General features: G+C 38.7%; 1 protein-coding gene across 4 annotated transcripts in view; it reads left to right on the top strand.

Annotated features, from left to right (window-relative positions):
- Positions 1 to 24651, top strand: part of AP3B1 (adaptor related protein complex 3 subunit beta 1) — a 146027-nt gene that overhangs the window by 82581 nt on the left and 38795 nt on the right. For all 4 annotated transcript variants that reach the window (XM_077936307.1, XM_077936309.1, XM_077936305.1 and 1 more), the window contains exons 18-22: positions 126 to 249; positions 1920 to 2070; positions 4684 to 4852; positions 15001 to 15073; positions 16722 to 16828. In XM_077936307.1, coding sequence (XP_077792433.1) covers positions 126 to 249; positions 1920 to 2070; positions 4684 to 4852; positions 15001 to 15073; positions 16722 to 16828 — 624 coding nt within the window. The remainder of the gene's footprint in view (positions 1 to 125; positions 250 to 1919; positions 2071 to 4683; positions 4853 to 15000; positions 15074 to 16721; positions 16829 to 24651) is intronic.

Raw genomic sequence — 24651 nt, 5'->3', positions numbered from 1 at the left:
ATTTGCTTCTCTGTGTGTGCATGCACTCCTGTGTGACTGGCCAGAAAAGAGAGTGTTCATGGTTGTAAATAGAATTTATCACAACTTTTTAACTATGCGTTCTTCTTTTAAAAAAACATGAATAGGCAAAAGAATGGACTTCAATATTAGGGAAGGAAAAGAAAAAGAAACACACTGATGAAAGATTCTACTCTGAATCAGAAGAGGAGGAAGAGGAAAGTGATGATTCTTCTAGCAGCAGTGACAGTGGTATGTGTGGATAAAGAATGATCACAGTTCAGAACTATGAAATACAGTGTTCCCAGTATGTCCCAGTATTTAAACCCATTAATTTGTGTTGCATGTGAATGATTTTATCTTTTGAGTAAGAAAAAGTGTTGCACTGTGATGAATAGACCTGTGCATTCTTATAGTCACATAATATGGTTTCTATGTTAGAGTACAAAGCTAAACTTGTTTATTCAGACAAAAATAAAATGGACTTCAGAGCCTTACTCCCATGTGTGTAGATTCACATCATGCTCATACCTATTCCTGTATCTTAGTGTATTGACTCTTTTAAAATACTCAGAAAATTTTTATTTTAAAGTACAAAGTAATAAAAATAAACTAGTTAAAAACAATAGTTTAAATACAACAAATAACATTTTAAAACCACATTAAAATGCTGATTGCCCTGGTAGCAGCCCAGTTGTCAAAGTTGTCTGTATGCACCTTGTCTTCTAAAGAGGAAGGTCTTAGCCTGCTGGTGGAAATATTACAAGTAGGGAGCTAGCTGAGAGGAAATTCAACAATCTGGCATCAGCCACAGGAAAAGGCTGTTAATGTAGTAGGGCCTTCATTCACTCCATACGTGTGACCTGTTGGAGGGTATGCTAAATAGAAATATGCCAGAAGTGTGTGTCATATTGAGCTTCAGTAAAAATGGGAAGTTAACATTTATTTAGAAGTCAGTAGGAATATTAAGATACGATTTTAGTATTTCAGTGCTGTATGGGTGGATATGGTTATCTGTCTGTGATATGGGAGAGTTTGCTACTTTTCTAGGGCCTCATAACTTTCATTAATTCTTATTGAGTCCCCCATGTACTAGCTGATCAGTAAATCATGTTGGCATCGGATATTACTTTCTTAAAGTGAATTATATAAAAGTAATATATTCTGCAGTCTTTTTTTCTAAATCTTTGCAAGAATCCAAAATTGAAGACCATATATAAAAGATGTGGTGGAAGAATTTTAAAATCTGTAAGCCTTTACATGACTCTTCATCTTGGCCATGTTGGCAATCCAAGCCATCGCATCCATCATTTGAATCTAAGAAATTGCTCAAGTACAGGTATAAATAATATAGGCACATGTACATATAGACATAGAAATTACATGTTTTTGAATCGAATTGACATACTCTCCTGAACACTGAGGGCACAAGAGAAAAAACGTTAGGGATTATTAAGGCTTATAACTAGAATCAATGGACTGAAACTGGGAAAGTGTACCTTTAAGTTAGATATTAGAAACACTTTCCAGCCGATTAGAAAACGAATAACTTGTTTAAATTCCTGATTAAATTGTCATCACTAGATGTGTGTTCAAGAATAGATTAAATACTTAAATGTTGAAGATGATGCTACATTAGAACAGAGGAATGAAGGTAGAGGACATGGGAGGTCATGTCTAATTTCCTTCCTCTTCCCTACCCCCTTGGGGTATGATGGACACAAACCAGATTATTGAGTGCTTGCATTTTTTGAATAAATTGTTGTAGAATTATAAAAGCAACATTTTATAGCAGCCAGCCTTCACAGTTTTAAGTACATGGATTGTGCCAGGGTGCTTAAACACCAAGTAACTTAAATAGTTTTATTAAGTTATTTACTTGAATTGCTTACAAATGAAAGGCTTTTCGTTTTGTATTTTAGAGAGTGGATCTGATAGTGAACAAGAAAAAAAGGAAGAGGAAGAAGACAGCAGTGAGCAAAGTAGTGAGAGCTCCTCTACTGAAGATGATGGTAACAGGAAACCAAAAGGCAAAAGTGGTGTCTCAAAAAAAGGGACTGCAGTTTTAAAGAGGTATGTAGGGTTTTTTGTTATGACAGGTAGAAAATTGGAATGTTGATGCTACAGTGTCTGTGGAAAGAACACATTAATGTTTTTCATAAATGATATTATCTTTGGAAAGATGCTATCCATTTTCATCTTTTCCATTATATATGTTATATGTAAATTTAGCAGCTTGGGGTTTTTTTAATGTAACTTTTGTTGAATATTTAGGTGGTGATCTGAGTGTATTAACATAACCTTGGGAGGCTGAACAGTTATCATGCCACTTTATGAAACACTTAATTACCTTATACAGCGATTTTGCTGAGGGCTAAAATTAAATCCTTCTATATCTTGCCATTATGCAACTAAGGCAATTGATTTTTCCCTAAATAATGTTATATTAAAAGGATTATGATCCAGATATTGGAGGCAAGGGCCGTGAAGGGAGACGGTCAGAAGCTGCTTAAGTGTGAGGGCTTTTTAAGATTGCCTATTACTAACAGAGTTAACATGTATTAAAATATCATTAAAATTTTAAGTAATTGGGGCTAATACCTTGGATTGTCTGAATCTGTTTCTTCCACTTCTGTCAGCAAGTGGCCTCTGCAGACATGATCGCCCTTTTACTCTGTAGCCTGCTGCCAGCTCACTTGATGAGTTTGCAGCTCAGCTCAGTCGTGGCTGACAGCGCTGATTGGGGCGCAGTACGCACTCTGCTCCTTTTATTACAGACAGTAATTAAAGCAGCTCGCCCTGCCACTTCCATAACAAACACAGCATAATGCCCTAATTATGACTTTATTAATTTAAGTCAGGATTTAATGATTTTAAAAGTGATTTATATTGTTTTTCCTGTTCAGAACAAATGAAATCTGTAGGTTAAATTAATACAGGCTTTTCATCATTGCAAAGTTAAAAAGCTAGTTACTAGTAAATTTTTTTCATTAGATTAACATCTGAAACTCTTAAGCAGTAAGGTAAACAATGATTACCTATCAAAACTGAGTAATGAAATAAGTTTGCCCTGAAAAATCATACCTTCAAATTAGAAATTTGTATGTATTGAAAATAGTTTTCTTTTACTAAAGGAATATTGGGTTTACATTGAATTATTTCTGGAATGAATGCTGCCATTTAAGTCTTAGGAACTAAAGAGGTAAATAGAGATATAACATGAAGAAGAATTGCAGATGGATGGTTGCATTTCCAGTTAGAGCAAAGCAAGTTGGAAAATGAGAATGGATTTGCATATTTCTCACATTGCTAAGTTTGTATTAATACTCTGCTGTGAGGCTGTTTCTTTCCCCATTTAAACATGGTCCTAGAAATAATAGCATAATGCCAATGCTTACTTTAACAAATATCTTAGCAAATGTATACAGATTTATGGCTAAATCCTCCCCTTCCTTAATAATCAAATGTCATTGTTTTAATTATATAGTACAGAAATTTTTGCTCAGTTTTAATGATTGGTTCCTGTATCATGCTTCTGAAATCATGCCATGTAATTTAGTTTAGCCATTCCCAATCTTGGGTCCCCAGATGTTGTTGGACTACGTCATCCACTGGACTTGCTGGCTAGGGATGGTGGAAGTTGTAGTGCAACAATATCCGAGGAGCCCAGGTTGGGAAAGATTGATTTAGGTGCATGGGACCTGTAAAAGGTTTAGTGGGTTGCAAAAAGCAACTGTCTGCATAGCCCATAGCACATGCTTATAGGCCCTGGTTCAAGCATCATGAACAAATCATGGTTTAGCCACCAGGAATGTGGTGCTCCTTGTCTCCTTGTGAGCACTGATTCTCTGTTCCACATCATGGCTTGTGGTGATGTATTAGACAAATTATGGTTGATGAATTAGATGAATTATGATGAATTAGACAAATTATGGTTACTGTTAACATAGCTTGTCTCCAAGCCAGAGCTGAAACCAACTTTAAACCATCTCTACTAGGTATGGCTATTGTGCTCCAGAATATGGCAAAGGAAACTGGTATATACAAATTGGAGCGTTCAAGCCCATAGTACTCCCCAATAGAAGACTTCTGGTTTCTTTGCTCATTCTTACAAAAGGAGGAGCCAGGAGGCTTTGTGTAACACCCAGAGGCTCGTAAAGGCAAAGGGACCCCTGACAGTTAAGTCCAGTCGTGGACGACTCTGGGGTTGCAGTGCTCATCTTGCTTTATTGGCCGAGGTAGCATTTGTTCGCAGACAGCTCAGGTCATGTGGCCAGCATGACTAAGCCACTTCTGGCAAACTAGAGCAGAGCATGGAAACACCGTTTACCTTCCCTCCAGAGCGGTACCTATTTATCTACTTGCACTTTGACGTGCTTTCAAACTGCTAGGTTGGCAGGAGCAGGGACCAAGCAATGGGAGCTCACCCCATCACGGGGATTTGAACCGCCAACCTTCTGATCGGCAAAGCCCTAGGCTCAGTGGTTTAGACCACAGCGCCACCCACGTCCCTATCCAGAGGCTCATACCTGTTCACTAATTTGATATACAGTCAACACTACACAGCCTTTTGAAAGAGCTGTAAATAGGTTAATAATAATGCTATTGATAATAATATAACATTAGCTCATTTTATAGATTTTATAACTTTCTCTTGAGTTTCTTATGCATGTATATTATATTTAGTGACTTGGATGGCACAGAAGAGAATAAAGTGGAATCTCAGACAGCTCTAGCTTCTTCAAACTCAGAATCTAGTTCGGCTGAGGAAAGTTCTTCAGACTCCAGCTCAGAATCTGACTCTGAAAGTAGTTTGGAGACTCGAAAAAAAGTGCACACTTCACTTCCTCCCAAGGTATATCTTTAATGTTATATAAGTGTTCATAAGTAGAGTTACTGAAGGTGCATTTTGATTGCCTTTATGACGTGTAGAACCAGGACATATCAGGAAATGTGTAGATTTGTATTCTTTGTTTTTGATTGGAGGTCCTTTGCAAAAACATTTATTGCAAGTTAATGAAAATTAATATGCTGTTACTTTGCAATTCTAGAAGGAGGAGACTTTTTATAGGTGATGATTAACCACTGCACAATACACTAATGGAATATGTCTCAGTTTCTGTTATATAAAATATATGTTGTAAAGCACAAGAAATTATAGAAGCCTTTTTCACTGGAGATGAACAACTGCAAAGTGATAAAAATTCTGATTATAATATTCAGTCAGTGATGTTTTGTTGATCTTACATATCTGTATAAACTTTTATCTGAAAATTTACAGTCCAGGGTTTAGATTCCCATCATTCTCAGAGGTTTATGTTTGGTAGCCACATTGAAAGTAAAGGATATAATCTAGTAAAAATGAATAGTGGATAGTTCCACAGTGGTATATATTGCAATATTAGCCTCTTTTAAGTATAAACGCTTAATCACTGTCTGTACTCTTACTTTCACCATCATGATTTGGATTTAATTTGCAAACTTGTGCAGCAGTCCTTGTAGTTTTTGGCAGTAGTAGAGTGGCCAGACTACGTAGAGAGAATGAAGGCCTCCATTTGATTTTTTTTCTTCTTACAATCAAGTGGTATATAAATTTTATGAAATAAATTATATTGAGACATTTATGGCAGTGAGTTAAATAGCCTAAGGTTTGTATGGTCGGAATTGTTGATGATGATGATGGTGATGATAGTCACACAGATTGTAGATTTCTTATGCCCAATTAATAGAAGTCTCGTTTTCACACCCTTGTAGACATGTTTTGACACAAGATCCAATAAATTTAGTCCTAAGTTGCCACTGGTGACTGGGAAACACTTCTTGGTGACAGCCTGCCCAACTGAGACACTTTCCCCTTTGAAACACAGTTCCTTCAGAATTTTCAAAAGGGAAGGGTTATTTATTCATTCACCTTTTTGAACACTTGGAAGCAGTAAGAATCAGCCTTGCTGCCAGGTATGAAGTGAAAAGCTTAGCTCTCTGCTGAGTCCTCTGCACCTACCAGAGAACTGGGGGGAGGGGTGATTGTCGCAGACACAAGAAATGACTGGCTACTAAGGGCAATAAAAATGTGTAGGTCTCTGGCAAATGCATATAAAAGGTAAAGGTAAAGGTATCCCTGCCCGTACGGGCCAGTCTTGACAGACTCTAGGGTTGTGCGCTCATCTCACTCTAGAGGCCGGGAGCCAGCGCTGTCCGCAGACACTTCCGGGTCACGTGGCCAGCGTGACGAAGCTGCTCTGGCGAGCCAGAGCCGCACACGGAAACGCCATTTACCTTCCCGCTAGTAAGCGGTCCCTATTTATCTACTTGCAAATGCATATATATATATATATATATATATATATATATATATATATATATATGCAGGTTTTGGTGTCCTCGGGTGTCTTCCCGTGTAAAAGTTGGGGTGTCTAGGCGACGTTTCGACGAGGTCTCACTCGTCATCTTCAGGCTGGTGCTTTCGGCTTCTTGTTACTGGAACAGAGCAGGATCTCAGTGTTTGAGTTCCTATAAATACTGTTGAAGGTGTGGTGTATAGCCTCCAATGTTCTGGGCAGAGAGGAGGTTCCCAGGCTAGTGTGCCTTTTCTTCTTTTGTTCCTTAATTACTTGAGGGATATCTTGAGTGATTTCTTGAGTGATATCCTGAATCCCACTTAGGTGGGTCATTAGGTGTGGATTAGTTGCTCAAGCCTTTGTGTCTTGAACTCTTGAACTTTGTGAAGAGTTTTTCTGAGAAGATGGCTGTACTGCATTTGGTTGTGCTCTGGCTTGGCTTCGTGTATAGGGGCGAGCTGTGGTTTTGTGGCCTGTGCCAGCCAGATCTGTGTAGGGGTTGCGGGGGGGTGCAGCATCCGGAGGTGCCACCATGGTTTGGCTACTGGATGGTGTCTGTAATTTATCTGTGGAGAGGGTCTGGGTTTGGGTCTGGTGTGGTTGATTGGTGATGGCGTTCTGTGTGCCTCTGGATCTGGTGTCAGATTTTGTGGGGAGGGCTAATTTCCAGATGTCTGGCAAGCGGGATGTGTCGTCACGCTTGTTCATGTTGTGAGGGTGTTTCTCTATCTCGATGGCTTCCATGATTATTCTCTTGTGGTGATGTTCCATGTTAAAGAGCAATTTGGAATCTGCAAAATTAATTTCGTGTCCTGTTTCTTTCATGTGTTGGAAAAGAGAGGAAGTTTTTTCTTCTTTTTTGACGGCATTCTTGTGTTCTGCGATACGTGCATTTATTCGTCTGTTTGTTTGTCCAATGTACGTGGCTGGGCAGACTTTGCAGGGTATTTCATAGACCCCTTGGTTTTCCAACTGGATTTTATCCTTGGGGTTTCTGAGGATATTGGCTATTTTTTGGTTGGTGCAAAAGGCTGTTTTGATATTGTGTTTATGGAGGATTTTGCTAATTTTATCTGTAGTGCCCTTGATATAAGGAAGGAGGGCCATGCCATTGTTTTCTTCTGTGTCTTGGTTTTTGGGGGGTGTTTCTTTTTGGATTAGCTTCGTAACCCTGTTTTGCTGGTATCCATTGGCAATTAACACATTTGAGAGATTCTGTAACTCAGTTGTCAAGTGGTCTTCGTCAGCCAGGCGTTTGGTTCTGGAGATGAGAGTCTTGGCTACGGAGTTTATTTGTGCAGGGTGGTGGTGTGATTGTGCATGTAAGTAGCGGTTGGTGTGTGTTTTTTTCCGGTAGATAGTGTGTCCTAGGGAGCCATCAGGTTTTTTGTAGATTAGGACGTCAAGCCAGAGCACAACCAAATGCAGTACAGCCATCTTCTCAGAAAAACTCTTCACAAAGTTCAAGAGTTCAAGACACAAAGGCTTGAGCAACTAATCCACACCTAATGACCCACCTAAGTGGGATTCAGGATATCACTCAAGAAATCACTCAAGATATCCCTCAAGTAATTAAGGAACAAAAGAAGAAAAGGCACACTAGCCTGGGAACCTCCTCTCTGCCCAGAACATTGGAGGCTATACACCACACCTTCAACAGTATTTATAGGAACTCAAACACTGAGATCCTGCTCTGTTCCAGTAACAAGAAGCCGAAAGCACCAGCCTGAAGATGACGAGTGAGACCTCGTCGAAACGTCGCCTAGACACCCCAACTTTTACACGGGAAGACACCCGAGGACACCAAAACCTGCATTCCTGTACCCGTGAAAATCTACGAAAGCATATATATATATATATATATATGAGCAACTACAGGTGGCAGTGAAAATAGTGTTGCTGAAGCATATCTAAAGTACGTAAAGGGGCCCACAAAAATCATAGTTTGGAAGGTTGTGGTATGCTTAATTGGTGCCAGATGATAAGCACTGCAACCATGCTTATAAAAGCTTAACTGTGACTGACTCGCAAATACTGAAGGTTGTATTTTATGGCCAGTTAAAAACAAGATACCTGTTGTCATGGTCGGTGAGAACAAACTGCATAAAGGCACCTTTGCCTCCCAACATGAAAGCTTTGCTTCAGTACTTGATAGTAGTGGCAAATTTGTGTTTTGATCTCGCATTTCTGTGTAGTAATTGCAGTGAGAAGAGCAGCACAAATAGCTAAATCTATCAACAATTATATTTAATAGGCAAACTGCCTTTAATAGTGTCAAATAGTTGGTCATTCAGATGAAGTATTGTCTGCTCCTGATGGACAACAATTCTCCACTAGCCCTGTAGGGACCCACAGGATTTCATCTTGTTTCCCATGCTCTTTAGCATCTATATGAAACCACCTGGAGAGGTCATTGGGGTATTTGGAGTGAGGCGTCATCAACAGACAAATGACTTCCAGTTCTTTCACTTTATCAAATGAATCAGTCCAGGCTGTGCACTCCGTGAACCAACGTATGGACACCATAATGTCCAGTGGATTGCATGTTCAGGAATTGGGTAGATAGCTCTTGTGGATGTAGTTGCACTTCCTTCGAAATAACAGGCCTGCTGTGGAATTGGTTAGATGGCCTTATCACTGGCGGCACAAACTGCTCCAGCAGCAAAGAACAGCTTTTCCTGGTTTACCATCTACAGCTGTTCCTGGACAGGGATACTCTGCCCACTGCGAGCCATATGCTGGTTAACTTCCTGATATGATTACTGTAATATGCTCTGTGTGGGGCTGTCCTTGAGAATGGTCTGGAAGCCACAGCCTATGCAAAATGTGGCAGCCAGATTACAGATTGCTACAGTTCCAGAGGGTCATATGATCCTGAGAAAGTTGCACTGGCTGCTAATCTGCTTTTTGGCTAAATGCCTAATCACAATACAGTTATGCTATAACTTTGAGGAAATACTAATTTTATAAAGGTGCAGCTTCTTGGATTTTTAGAGCAGAGTGTAACTGAGTTACATTCCAAGCCCATGTAAGAGTCAGTTCCACTGAAATCAATGAGATTTCCTTGTAGGTAGAAAAAGTGTATAATTGGAATAAGGAGGTTTTCAGTTTGGGTTTGCACTCTTTGATGGATCATTAAGCTCTTTCTTTACCTGCATAATTGCTCTTTTCTAAACCTTGCAGATGAAATATACCCAGATTAACATGGTTTAGAAACATTGCTGGAGAAATTGCTTCACTTTCCCTTTATTTGATTTTTTGAACATCAGTCCCTTTCATGTCCTGTGTTTAAAAAATAATAATATTTTTCTCTAGTTATAAAATATACTATCAGTCTCTGTTCTGTTTTTGCTTCCTGTTTTCCTCTACAATTATGTTTTAATCAGTATTGGGAACAAGATACAATGTTGTGCCACTTCAGAATAAATTTCCATGAGTCAGAATGTTGATCCCACAGCTCTACATTCTGAGATCAACTGAAGAGGAATAGCAGTGCTCTGAACTTCCATTAAATCTAACAAACAGTCATTGGTTTCAACATCCAGATATATCCAGGGTAACTACCTGGCTCTTAGTCTCCCTGTGACTTTCCAGATAAGTATCATTAATGAGGGCTTCCAAATTTCTGTCCCAAAATACAATATCATTCCTGGTGGTTGGCCGTGCTTGCTGGGGCTGATGGAACTTGGGATACTGTAACATCTGGAAGGCTGCAAGTTCCCCACCACCGTTATACGCATACCCTTGTGGAAGCAAGTCCCATTAAACTCAGTGGAACTTGTGAGTAAACAACTATAGGATTAAACTACTGTTGACATAATACCTGTCAAGACAATTAATAGTTTAAGGATTGTAGTAGCTTAGTAACTTGGGAATCTACCATATTAAAATACTTAATTGCATATGGACTGTTTAAACGGTGCCCTCTGCTATGTCAGTTAGTAAACTTCTGTTTGTGAAATAGACTGGAGTTCTTTGGTATAAATATAACTCTAAAGGTCCTCGCTTAGGGGAAATCAGAATTAACTTTTATTTTAATGATTGTGAGAGAATCTGTGTACATTGAAGCCACCAAACTACATTGCTGCTTTAAATTTTGACTATTTCTGTATTTTCTCCATTTGAAATGAAAATTTGAAAGGAATCTCTTTTTCCATAAAGGACCCTTCTGTTTAGGTATATATTTCAAGTATATACTTTATATATTATAAAATATACTTAAGATGTATTTAATAATGAATGCAAATGTCCTTTGAAGTGACATAAAATTATGAAACATTTTATGATATATAAAAACAGTGTTAAGATGGACCTATAATAAAAATGTTAAGATGAAGACATGTTAGTCTAATACATGGCTTCTGGTTTGTTTTTTTACAAAACAAAGGTAAAATGTCTCCTAATAATGAGCATAGTTCCGTATCTCAAGTGCATTATGCACTTAGAAATACAACTTTCAAACTGTTGTTGTGCATAACTAAAACACAGCTAGTGATCCTGCTCAGAAATAGCGGGGTATTCAGATACATAATCACATACTGTTAAAAATCAGATACAGATTTTAGTATGATGCGTGAGTAAATAAGAGCCTATGTAGTGGGATTTTAAAATCAGTTCCTGTTGGCCTCTTATACAAGCATAATACAGTCACTCAGCTGTTAAAAACCTGATCTACTATTTAAAAAATATATAAAAACAAATTGTCTATCTTTCTGCCTGATCTCTTTTCAACTGCTAACACAATGGAAACAGTAGGTGATCAGTCAGTGCATTTGGATTGTCAATGATGGTTTTGTATAAATATTGGAAGGGCAAGAAACAGAATTCACACAGTAAAATATGATTTCATCTGCCTCTTCTCTGCAGTTCCATGGCTCATGCTGCGGTGTGAAATTCTCATTTTACACACTTTGCAGGCGGAGCACATGAATTATGCATTGAGCAAGAGAAATCTCCTGCTTCAAGTCGTATATGCATTTACCCAGGTTCTATCTCTATTATCAAGATGAATTGCAAATGGAGAAATGTTTGATGGAATATGGCTTAACTTCTTTGTTTAGCATTCAGCTCTGGATTGCATTCTTTTCTTTAAGGAGGAAACAAGTTTATTTTTGTGTGGATTGTAATTTTAAGTAAAGAACAAAAAATCAATTTTTAAAGCTGTTTCAGTTAAACTATTGGTAAATATTAAACATAAATGTGAGTGAGTGAGTGTGTGTCATGTTCATTTTCTTACATTTAAACTTCTTGTGACCATGGGCAAGTCCAGAACATTGTAACCACAGTTGCCATTTGTAGAAAGGAAAACAGTGACATATCTGATTTGATGAGTATGCCATTTTGTATTAGAGAGACCAGGTAGATTTGCTGGGAGGAGCTGATCTGATCCCACTGTGTTCACCTAAATGTTTGGTATAGCATCATACAGGGCCGTCTTACCCATAAGCACTAGGAGTGCGGGGCAGCCGGGCTCTCAGGGGTGCCAGGCTGAGAGTCCGGGGCCCGAGAGTTGAGTCTGAGGATGAGCCCGCCTTTTGGTCGGAGCACTGTGGCGGGCTCTTCTCTTGCGGGTGGCTCTGCACCACGAGTTTGGGGGCAACCAAGCCAGTGAGACACTGAGGCGACCGGCTGGCTCCGCCCGCCTGTGCGCCTGGGAATGGGCAGATCTTTGCACCCTGGCACCACATATACTTAAGATAGCCCTGGCATCATCATAGGCTGCAGGGATGAGGGGAGAGTTGCTGTGGTCCATTGCACTTCCATATCCAGTGCCAGGAAACTTGGAACTGACTGTGAAGCCCTCACCTGGTGCTGGTCAGTAAATTGTAGTTACTGCTTCTGTACCATCCACCTTACTGCCCAGCAGCTTCTCTCACCAAGCTGGCAGAGGTGATATTGGGTGTGGTGTCAGAGGAAACCATAACAATAGTTCTGGATGATTTCAGTATCTATGCTGAGGCTGCCCCTAGTGTTCTGGCTGAGGACTTCATGGCCATAATGATGACCATGGAGGTATCTCCCAAGTTGTCACTGATCTGACACACAGGGCACAGCATACCCTCCATTTAATTTTTGCTCAAGGTGGAGGAAGAGATGGTATGGAGATAGGGGAAGTAGATCTCACCCCATTGTCATGGTCTGATCACTTCCTGGAGAAGTTCTTACAGCTCCAGTCCGCCACTGGAAGGGTGATGGAAAGATTAAGATGCTGCAGGGGTTGCAGAGGGGAAAGAATAAGGTGAATTGTGCAAGCCGCTCACATTAGGTACAACCCAGATTGAATGAAGTCATAATTAACTATGACTTCCTAAGTGTTGACTGTCCTAAGACTGCGGCAATGTACATATTCCAGCTAAAATGAGTCCCACTGAAACCAGTTTGAACAACTTGAGTAGCTGTAATGAAATCCCATGAACATAAGAATAGCCTGCTGGATTAGGTCAAAGGCTTATCTAGTCCAGCATCCTGTTGTCACATTAGCCAATCAGATGCTGTGGGAAATCAGGGAGCAGAACATGAAATCAAGAGCATTCTCCCCTCCTGTAGTTTCCAGCAACTGGCATTTGGAAGCATTACTGCCTCCAACTGTGGAGGTATTATTTTTTGTGGAACTTAATCACAACTAAATCTGAGCTTATATATTGAATAATGTGAACTTTTGCCTGAGACTGACTAATTTTCATTTGGGGAATAGAGGTCCAGACTTAGGTCTGGTTGCAGTATCCAGCCATTATTTGTGCTGCCTTGCCCCCAAACCCGGCTTCTTGCACATATAGATAGAGGAAAAGCAGAGTTTGTCTGTCTATCTCTCTTTTTACAAACTTTATTGAAAAGGTTAAAAACAATTACCAAGCAAAACTGTTGTCTTCCAAGAGAAATACATGTACAGATGTTAAGTCTTGTATGCAGTCATCCACATGGAATCAAAACAAACTTGGAAAATCTTTTATATTACAAATTCAGCTCACATCCACAGGATATACTTCAATTTAAATCGCTAAGTAATTTCTCCATAGTGTCTTCTGTGACTGAGACAGAAGGAAGATTACTGTACTATTGTTAATAAACACTATAAATCAAGACCGTATGGAGTCAAGCCATCTTTCTTTGTTATTCCTGTTATCACCTTCCAATGGTGAATTAAGTGTTCATAAGTGCTGTATTCCACACATACTGCGTCCAAGTTCTTGTGGTGGGAGCTCTATGGTCTAAACCCCCACTGCATACCATTTCAACTAAACTGCAAGAAACCTTTTTAAATGTCATTATGAGATGGCACTGGACACCCCTACACCTTTCCAGAGCTAGCCATTTTCTCTCACCCTTATGTTGGACAGGATGTAAGCTTAAAGGCATGTTCCTCCACATGTGATAGTAGTGCCTATTGCCTAAAAGTTTTTTGGACTTGAATTTTTTCCACTGTCTTCTGCCATTATGGAACAACATCTTGTACCCGATCCCATGTTAGCCCTGCTGTCAATGGAAAACAATATCAATCCAAATGTAAAGCACAGAATAGTTGATCTTCTTTCTTAAGGCAGCAACGAGACAAATAATTGCATCCATTTGGAGACTTTGTCTCTTGTATTCCACCAGGATTCTACATCCCCCCACCTACCCACCCAAAGTTCTTTGCAGTGTGTAGGGAAGTTGGACAAAGAGTATTCTTATGTCATGCTGAGTTTTTGCAGATAGTCTCCAGGAGGTGGTTGCCAGAGGTGAGCTGTTGACGGCATTTGTTGAATCCTGTTAAATTAAGCTCATGCTTCGAATCATATGCAGTGGGATTCTTTCACCATGCTTCGCATGCGTGCTCTAGATACGGGTATTTCTTCCGCCACTCAATGAGAAAAGTGTCCTACTAATCAATATGTTTGTGGACTCAAATGGCTGATACAGTTCTCTGGAAAATTATGCCAAAATTCATAGTAAATTTTGACAAGGAACTTTATTCCCAGGCTGTGGTGTATAGGCATGGTTCTTTCTTTGTCCTTCTCCCTTCTTACACCTGCTTGTATAATTATTTATTTGAGTTTCAATTATAGATGCAATAATATATAAACTGTGCAAATTTTATTCTCCCAAAGAGATGAATTTATCAGGTCTCTTGCTACTCTAAAAATGCTTTGATGATCTGGATCTAATGAAATCTCAGTTCTCTTGAGGACTAAAGATCTCTGGGTTTTATGCCGAGTCTTGTATGGCAGCAGCTCTCAGCTGATTAGGTCACATGTCCAAAGAGAAAAGAAGTAGTGAGACTAGTTGTGGTTGTTGAGAAAAGTTTGAAGTTACTGCAAACTTGAGGACCATAGGATTACAGGAAATAAAAGACTGCTAATTGATAATGTGAAAAGTTAGATCAAAGCCACCACAAATGTGTGGTTTTTTTAAAACTAAAAGAAAAATAGAGTAATAGCACAGCTAATTGCTTAGAGCAGGACATTGACCTGCCGTTGAAGCAGAGCTGTATTGGTGTTGCAAGAACACTGGGAGATAACATCAAAGAAATGGTGTTGAAAAGGCATGCAGGATTCTTTTATCTGAATTCCTATGTAGCGAATATTAAAACGGTTGAGCCCAATTACATTCTTTCTTGGATAAGTCTCTGCAGTGTTCTTACACATTTTTTCAAAAAAAGTATTAAACATTCATATACTTTTGGCAGAAAGAAGAGAAAGCTTCACAAGAGAAGAGAGCGCCTACTAAGCAAGATGTGCCACTCTTGGATTTGGACGACTGTAAGTACTCCAGATGTTTGCCCTTTCAAATGATATTTTGATGTCCATGAAAGTTAAAGCATTTGACTTAGAGCCTAACTAAAGCTTCCCTTGTGGGAGTGCCCCATGAGCAGAGTTCTGCCAATGGGATGCTCCCACCAGCAGAAGAAAGGCAGCATTTTTTTACACTCACTCCTTTTCCCTGCAACCTCTTCGCCTTTCCAAACTGTTGCTGAAGGATCGGGGAAAGCAGTTATTTCCACTTACAAAAGCAATCCATAATTTTGCAGGGGGCTAGTTAGGATCCAAGTCATTGTATTTAAATTTCAAAAGGCCTGAATAATACTGTCTGTCTCATATAAAGATATAATGGAATATTTATGTGTACTCTATGCATTTGTCATTGTATAAGAGCATAACACACTTTAAAAAAAACCCTGGATAGCCTACTTGAACAATGCATGCTCTTTAAACAGATTCTTTCTGAACAATTTAGCTTTAAATGTGGGGGGTCTCTCTTCTCTTGTCTCTTAAGATTTAAGGCTTATATGTTTTCAGCCTATATCAAATGCATTTCTTAGCGCATTGTAATACTGTTACACTATTTTATTTTTAAATAAGTACCTTTTTATAAATGAATAGCTTTCCATAGCAAGGTAGCAGTGAGACGCATGGTATCTGGAAATCATACTGAGGTCTCATTCAGAAAGATTGTATTTTCAAAGGTTGTAAATCTCTATGTGTTAGTAATACAAAACTATTTAACAGCCTCAAGCACAGAAATCTGGAAGGCATAAAAGCTAGAGATGAGTGTGGTTTTGTTTTTCCATAGGTTGGATACAGAGATTAGCACGCTAAATAGAGCTAGCAAATTGTGACACACACACACACCCCAGCCCCACTATGTTCCACCAAGGATTGGGGGACCTTGCTGAATTGGGAGGCTCTGGCTCAGGGCAAATGAGGAAGGGGCATCTTCCAGGAGTGGCATTCCCACTGAGGTGGCTGCCGTGGGGATCAAGGGACAGGGATATCAGCTTCTGCTATCCCTATTTTGTGCTGTTAGCTCTTACTCCACCTCCTATGTGTTTAGAAAATTCAGAGACTTTTACGTTTATGTCTGAATTCTCAGAATAAACAAGGTTCATTTAAAAAAAGAAGCTTTCATCTTTATATAACAACAAAGCATAGAATCTAGCATTCTAAGAATAAGCAAGTAATCCACTAACATTAATTTCCACATAGTTTACCTTTAGTTTGGAACATGGTGTGTGGTGGTTGGGGAGGTGTATACACGCCTTCCCATACACAGTAACTTAAGACATATGTTGACGTACAATCCCATAAATCAGAGTTTTCCAAACTGTGTCACAACACGTTAGTGTGTTGGCTGCCGTGTGTAGGTTTATTGCGTGAACACACCCTGCTCTCCTCCTGGGGCTGGAAAGGGGCTAGTTTAACCTCAGGTTTGCTAGTAAAACTGAATTACTGTGCCATGAAATTAAACATTATCTAATTTTTTAAAATTAAACATTTTTATTAAAATGCGTAGGATAAAGTACGTGTCTAGTTACTGAATTGTTCAAGTTTAAGATGCCAGAAAACCATACTCTTACCAATTTAATTTACTTAAATATAACTATCCTTCTCAACTGCTTATTTTCTGCAGTCAGTCCTGTATCAACTACCACATCACTCCACAAGCCAACTATTCTTACTCCTACTTCAGCAGCTGACTTAGAAGGTTTAAGTTTATCAAGTTCTTCACTCATTGATGTAAGTTATATTTTTCATTTACTGACTTATTTTTCTCACTCATTTTCTGTTTTAAGGTGAACTTGTATCTTGATCTATAATGGACTTGCAGACCATTCAATAATACTTTATTTCATTTTTAAATACAGATCAGGGGTGGGGAGCCTTTGGCCCACCAGGGGTTCCATTTTTGCTTGTGAGCCCCTTTTGCCCAAACCATGCCCACCCATGCAATATCAGGTGTGGGATGGGTATTGGCATGGCTTCAGTGCTTAAAGTGAGCTGCTAATTGTTCCTTGACTGGAGCAAGGAACACCTCCACCATCAATCAGCCGATGGGCTGTGAGGGTGTGCCTTCTTCCAGGAGGGGGAAGTGATTTCCATTTTGCAAACAACCCCCACACCTCTTTTTTTCAAAGAACAACATGGGGCGGTTTGCAAAAGGACTTTCATACAGCCCTCTGCTGCAATTTAAAGTCTCAACAATTGGGACTTCAAAGCACACTGTCACCTGATGCCATAGTGTTATCCAGTGATTGACAGGTAGGAGGAGCTGCTCACCTTACTAGTTTGGCCTGCCAGGGGTTGGGGAGTTAAAGGCCTGGTCCATTGGCAGAAAAGGTTCCCCACCCCAATGTAGCTTCATGATGAAACTAAAGAAGAATATGTTGCAGAGGATTTTTTAAAGCCTGTGTTTTTAAAATGGTGGCAGTATAATCAGAATAGCTTTTGTTAGAATAGCTTTTGTTAGAATCTCCATTCTAACTTTTGGCATGGGGAAACGTTATTTTTTGCATTTTAAGTGCTTACAAATTCTGGACAAATGTTATAATCTTCTAAACTAGTAACACAGAAACTTGTTCTTCTTTCCAAATATATTTTTGAACTTCTTTATCTTGATACCTGCTATATTAAAACAAATCTAACTTAGTATTTTTCTGATTGCCTATGTTAGCTCTTATGTAACGCAGTGTCTATGTAGGTGTTGATTCATATCTTGAATCAACTAAAATGACTTTATACTCAGTTTCCTGGACAATGAAATAGAGAGTGACCAGATCCAAAGTCCTGGCAGTCATGGCAGGTAGACAAGAATGGAGGAGGTGGTTCCTCTTCCTAATGGTCCTTCCCATCCCTAAATCCAAAGCTTCTCTGTCAAAATTTCTGGAATATGTGACATCTCTTTCCTGCTGTAAGAATTTAGGGACAATTTAACAAATAGCTCCCATTTTTCTGACTGTTTAGAATTATACCACATACTGTTTCAAAACCAGACTGCATGGGAATGGGAAGGAGATGGTAGTAAAATCTCTCTGTTAAGAAAATAACCTATTGGTCTCTTGCTCTCTGTCATGTAGGATGCTCAAATTAACAGATGGTTCAAGCAAATTTGGTAAGGTTCTCACTATGAAAACAAAAAATTATCATAGTGTTAATTTCACATCATGCTTAGCAAACCTTGGCTACCACTAAGCCCATGGTTTGATTCAGCATGTCATCTAAACCCAGGCTCATGATTTAATTGTCCAGACTAACCATGAACTGTAACCAAGATTTGTTTTCATTAATCTGGAAGTGGTAAGGCATGAGCCTGGGTTGGACAGCACTCTAAGCCATTAGTTGTCAACCGGTGCACTGTGGCACCCTGGGAAGACTTGAGGAACTTTCGTTCATGAGAGCCCTGCGGGGGCCATCCTTTCATTAACTTGCAGCCCATACCTTCTTGCATTATCTCTCTCTCTTTATCTCCGAGGAATATTCAGAGGAGCTGGCAGCTTTAACGTGCAACCTATTATCTTCCTGTATACCTCTCTCTCTACCCCAGCGACCATCCTTCCTTGAGCCCATCCAGTGGAATGGGACCAGGGCAGAACAGGTCAGGGGTGGAATGAGGGAATTCCCACTTAAAGGTGTCATGTAATGGAACCCCATTGTAAGTGGCTCCCACAGGGGAGCCGCAGAAACAATGTGTTTGGTCAAGGGAGCCGTGGACTCAAAAAGGTTGAAAACCACTGCTGCAAGCCAAACATTGGATTAGCTCAGCACAACTGCAGAAAGGATCAGGGACAGCAAAGCAACTGTGAGCTTCAATCCAGGAGCCCACACGCTCAGGACAGTAGCTCACTTCATATGGTTTTAAAAATGAACCTTTGAAATTACTCATATGTGAGAGTCTTTACCAAAGCTAAGAAGCAGAGTACAGTTGCCACACTGGTCTAAAGTGCTACAGTAAAAATAGGTGAGAAAGCAACTTGTCTGGAAGCAACCAAGGCCATTGAGAATACATTATTTGTCTAATGGTATGTATTAATCTTACTTAACTTGAGGTTTGTGTGCTGGGTATTTTGGCCATGTACATTAAGGTAGTTTTACCCATGCAAGTCCATAGTATTGACCTGCCGCACCAATGTAATATATCTTGTTGTTTATACCATATGTGATAGGGACTTTAATAGGTGTGCCTGGAGCAGAAGCTAAAGGCCAATCAGTATAGTAGATAAAAGGTCTTCCACTGGAGCCTGCGTATTGCACATTGTATTCCTGTAGTCACAGAGAATATATGCCCATTACTCCCAGTCCCCAATGGGAATTATGTAGTGCCATCTCAAAATCATTTTTTTAAAGTGTTAGATGTTTATGCTTATGCTAAATAGAAAGGATCATAAGCGACCTTCTAATGCTTGCCTGTATAGGAAGGGAGTTAACCAGACTACTTTAGAAGTATTAACATAGTGTAACTGGAACAGAAAGAGGCCCTTTAGGAGTGACTTTTTGAGAAGAAACAAGGTGTAATGGTAGGATGAGGGGACATGAAAAGATTGGGCTGATCATAGTTAAGAAGCCATACCATAGTTTGCCTCTGGAAGCTCAACTCATGTCTGCTTTTAATTTCTCATTTGCTTAGCACTCAGCTTCATAAATTCACTCCAGCCTCCCTGCTTCCATCTTAAACCACAAATCCAAACACATGCTGTGGACTGCCTGAATGAAGCTAGTGGTCCATAGATCACAGTTTGGGAACCACTTACTTTGACTATATCAGGCAGTTTAAATCATTTACAGGCAATGACCATTTTGCATGGGGGTTCCATTCCCAGCCCCTGCACATCCTCCCACATGTCGGTGGAGCGTGCATAAGCCTTCTCCATCCCTGTTCTTCCCTCTTCTGGGTCCAAAAGGATGCCCCTAAAATGGTTGCCGCCTGTATGTACTAGGATACAACTTTTGTAAAGCATGTACAGTCATACCTTGGTTTTTGAACAGCTTAGCTCTCGAACATTTGGCTCCCAAATGCTGCAAACCCAGAAGTGACTGTTCCTGTTTGCAAACTATTTTTGGAAGCTGAACGTCCAACAGGGCTTCCAGTTGGCTGCAGGAGCTTTCTGCAGTCAATCAGAAACCGCACGTTGGTTTCCAAATGTTTTGGAAGTCAAACGGACTTCCGGAACGGATTCCGTTTGACTTCCAAGGTATAATTGTACTTAGGCTTTCCCTAAATGCATAGCTGTTCATTGCAGAATTGTGGCAGCTATGTCTTTAAGTAGGTAATGATGTAGAAAAATTTCAGATATACATCTGTTGTTGTCATATGTATTTATTCATACCCTGGTTTTCTTTATAAAAGAAACACAGGGCTTAATTTTTTATTTTAAAAGATGCATAAAGGATAATATAGAAGGCAATAAACAGTTCAATTTACTAAGATCCTTTTAATATTTTAGAATAAAGAGCAGGGTAAGACAATTTAAAGTAAAAATAGGAAACAAAACTTAATCCCAGGTTAAATCTCAATGAAATAAAAAGGTTTCAGCAGGTGACCTTAAGCTTATTAGGCCACGATAAGGAAATTCTGTCCATTTTATGATTATTTTCCACCTAGTCATTTTGATACATTGGCACCCTATTTACAAAATTTTACAATTCCAAAATACAGAGGCGCTTTCACTTGCACAGGATTAAATATACTGCCTTCAGCTGTACTTGAGGGTCGATTTCAAAAAATTCCACTGGAAAAATGCTAATGTCCATGTGGAGATGGCAGTATTGAATCAGCAGCTCATGTGCTTCTAGCTTGCACTCTTTATAAAAAGATTTGAGGAGTGAAGTTATTACCCCTCTACTACTATCCATACCAGGTTGCTCAACCATTGCTACTGTGTCCTTTCTTCTAGCAGATCAAGATAACCAGATGACAGCAAAAACTGCAGAATTTTAAGCAGGGGCAATTAGAATAGATCTATGATTATTGATGTAAACCTCCAAAATGTATTTTGTATGGTTAGGTTTTTACCTCTATCTTCAGTACATTGTATTTTATTTTATTGCTATGGCTAGTGGCTGATGCAAATAAAGATTCTTCTTCTTCTTACATGGCAGCAGGCCTATGAAAACTCTAGGAAGGAAATAGAAATGTGTGTTCTGCAGAAATCAGTTGCTGAGTCACCACTGGATCTGAGCATGATTACTCCTAGCTAGTTGGCAAGAAGTAAGTCTCTTATTTAGTAGAAAGACCCCTCTTCAGGTAGAATAACAGATTCAAGAGTTTTGGTTTAACACACCAGCTTCTTTAGGGACAGTTGATCTAGAATAGTACCTTCTGAATATCTGTTAAAGAAAATCACTAAATGAGGGAGAGGAATGGGGTAATTCTACAAAATACTTGTAGGAAATGGACATTAAGAATACTTTTCACTTGCAACTCCATTTGACAATCTCCCTAACGCAACACCTAATTATTATTTTCATCTCCATAGCAAACATGCAGAAACTAATTGCCTAAGGCTCATAATAATTTAAAAACTTTTACTCATTTAAATGTTTTCCAAATTTGAGCAATGAAACATGGTTGAAAAAGAAACTGCCCAAGAGTAGTACTGTATTTCTTGTTATGGAAATATTGTATATATGAAAACACTATTACGGAAATAAGTTATTCCTCTCAACATTTCTTGCTAAAGATTTAATACTGAAGTAAGAACTCTGTATACAAGAAGCATAAATCTATAAAAAATTAAAAAATAGTATCATTGCTTTGTCTTGCTTCCTTCAAATATCTTAGTTTATTCATGTTTACTGCCCTATTTAAATTCATTGAAGATTTCATGTATAATATGTAAATGATACACATACATAGCTTTAACCATGCCTGATAGTGGTTGTGGATAGTTTTTGTTAGGCAATCACAAATCTAACATATTGTCAATAAAACCAGTCACTTTAAAATTTCAATCACATCTTTCTAAGGTAACATTTACCTCCTCACATCTTTAGCAGCTATCAGACATGACATGGGACATATTCATTGACCCTAAAAATTTTCATCAGAATCATCCACTGAAAGGGGGCTGCCCCAGCCAGACAAAAGGCTCATTTCAATTTTAACGGCCGTAATTAAAGGTTAATTCACTGAGTCAGGATTAACGAGGAAAGTACAAATGATAGGCAAGCAGCTGCCTTTATAATACAAGATTAGAACAATGCAATTACAATAAGAATTAGAAAAAATCAACTTCCTGAAAGGTTCTGTAATGAATGGAGTGCATTTCTCTGCTGCTAATTGTGCTACTTAAACATGAGGATGGTACAGCCATCATTTTATTGTAATATCTCTTTATCAACAATGTCTAACAAGATAGTATACTAAATACAGCAATCACAACTGATATATTGAGAAAATACTGTGATCACTGGCAACACTTAAAAAGAGCCATGATTGCCATTATGCCATAGTGGGTTTCTTAAACTAAGGTACACCACACTTAATTATTTCATTAAATCTTACATGAGTGAATTGCTTTCTTCTACCTACTTACTGTATTTTATTATTATTTATTAAATTTGAAAACCACCCTTTATCTGTAGATGTTGTAGTTGTAAAACTTAAGGTGGAAATAGTAAAAGGAATGTAAATGAGGATTCAAGAATTGTTGTACTTGAACTTTTTGTTTCTGTGCACGGTAGTAGTGGTTTATTACTATAATAAATGAAGGTAGAATAGCTATTTTCTATATCAGTTTTGTATATAGGGTGCAAGATACGCATGGTAGTAATTAATTAAAGACTAGAGAAGTGTCATGTTAAAAGGAATAGTACTGTTATCAGATATTATGGAAAAGATCCTGATTTTGCGGGGGAGGGGGGACAAAAATATTTCAAGGTATTCTGGGAAGAACACTATCTTTTTAAAAGTGCCATTTGCAACTGACATCTTAAAATTGGTGACATATATGTTACATTTTGTTTTTTGTCAGGTGTCATAGGATTCAGAAAAGTTGAAAGCGTTTGTGCTTATAGATGCAAAGAAAATAATTGTACATCATAAATAGAAGATGTGGAAAATTACCCTTTAAACTCAGGCTCCATGGAAAGAATTTGCATTTTGTCGATCGTTGTTGAGGTGCTTTAGGATAATAAATCTGTATGCTGGGATACATTGGAGTATTGATGCTTAAAACCTAATAATCCAGTAGCATCGTCCCAGGAAAAATATATAGTGCTGTTTGAAGATTATGTAGCCCATGATATGAAAAGCCATGAGCTCAATGCTGCTATTGCTGTGGAAATGGATTGTAAACATAATATAGATTTGCTTGATAAAATTATTATTTTTGCTAAGCAGATGACAGCTGGCAAATCTGTCTCATGTATGCTATAAGTCACAAAAATGTAGGTGTTATCCCTGATATTTAGATCAACCCAAGTATTGTTGGCTCAAAAACTGGGCCAACATGCTGTTTCTTACAATATTTTGACATTAAAAGCTCCAAGAAATGGTATTTAAGCCGCTTTTGGTATGGGCAGTTGATAACTTTTCATTCATAATTAGCTCATAGAGAACCGAGAGACATTGCAGGGAAATTGAACTGTCAGTGGGTAGAAACAAGCATTTGACCTCATCACATTGAGTGGGGCCCATCATAATTTGTTCATTTGGTGCCCATCAGCCCAGCCTCATCTCTCATACGGCACCTCGCTGACCTTCCCTCTCCAATTCCACTCAGTTCAGCTTTAATTATGACTCTGCAGACCCGAAGAAATATTGCAGCTTGCTCTCAAAAACCCTGAACTGCCACTCACCAAAAGATTGGTTTTTAACAGGTAATAAATGCCCAGAGGAAATGGTTCTGTGTCCCACACAGAGCACAGCAGCTCCTTTGGAGATTTTCCTGCCTCTCAAGTGTCCTAATACTAACTGGATTTTAAAAAAATAAAAATAGAAAGATCATTTTATGCTTGTTACCAGATTCACTGTACAAAAACAGTATAAGCTTTATTAAAAGCTTGTGTGTGTGTGTGTGTGTGTGTGTGTGTGTGTTTCTGTTACAGACAGAAGAAAATAGTTATTTTGAAAAAGAATCTTTAAGAAGCTGGTTAATGATACAAGTATTAGAACTGAAAGTTTTAACTGACTTAATCAGTAAATAATCAACTACACCTTTAATCACTGATTAAAATTTGCCCTCCTATTTAATCGTTGGGCATAAGTTTGAAGGGTACTCCACTGTATGAGTCACAATAATATACTAGGCCCCTGGTGAGAAATTTATGGATGGGTTTTATTTTCAGTTTTGTAGTGAAATTAAGCAGATTATTTTACATTCATTTGTGAAACCACTGTGCCCTGTCTTCATAAGAATGAAGATGGAGGACAACGTCATTTGGATCTTCCAGGTAATACATTTGGATATTCTTCCATACTGCTGAGATTTGAACTTGTTGATTTTGAAAGCATTTTCACTCTAGCAAGTTAAAGTAAAAAGTGAAAGTTTATATTACTCCAGTTCTATTGATGAAAAATATTAATGACCAATCTTTCAGACAGTAAGAGGGAACTTATAATTTTA

The sequence above is a fragment of the Podarcis muralis genome, chromosome 11 (assembly GCF_964188315.1).
Source record: "Podarcis muralis chromosome 11, rPodMur119.hap1.1, whole genome shotgun sequence".
NCBI classification, from domain to species: domain Eukaryota; kingdom Metazoa; phylum Chordata; class Lepidosauria; order Squamata; family Lacertidae; genus Podarcis; species Podarcis muralis.
This window is presented reverse-complemented; position numbering and strand designations above follow the sequence as displayed.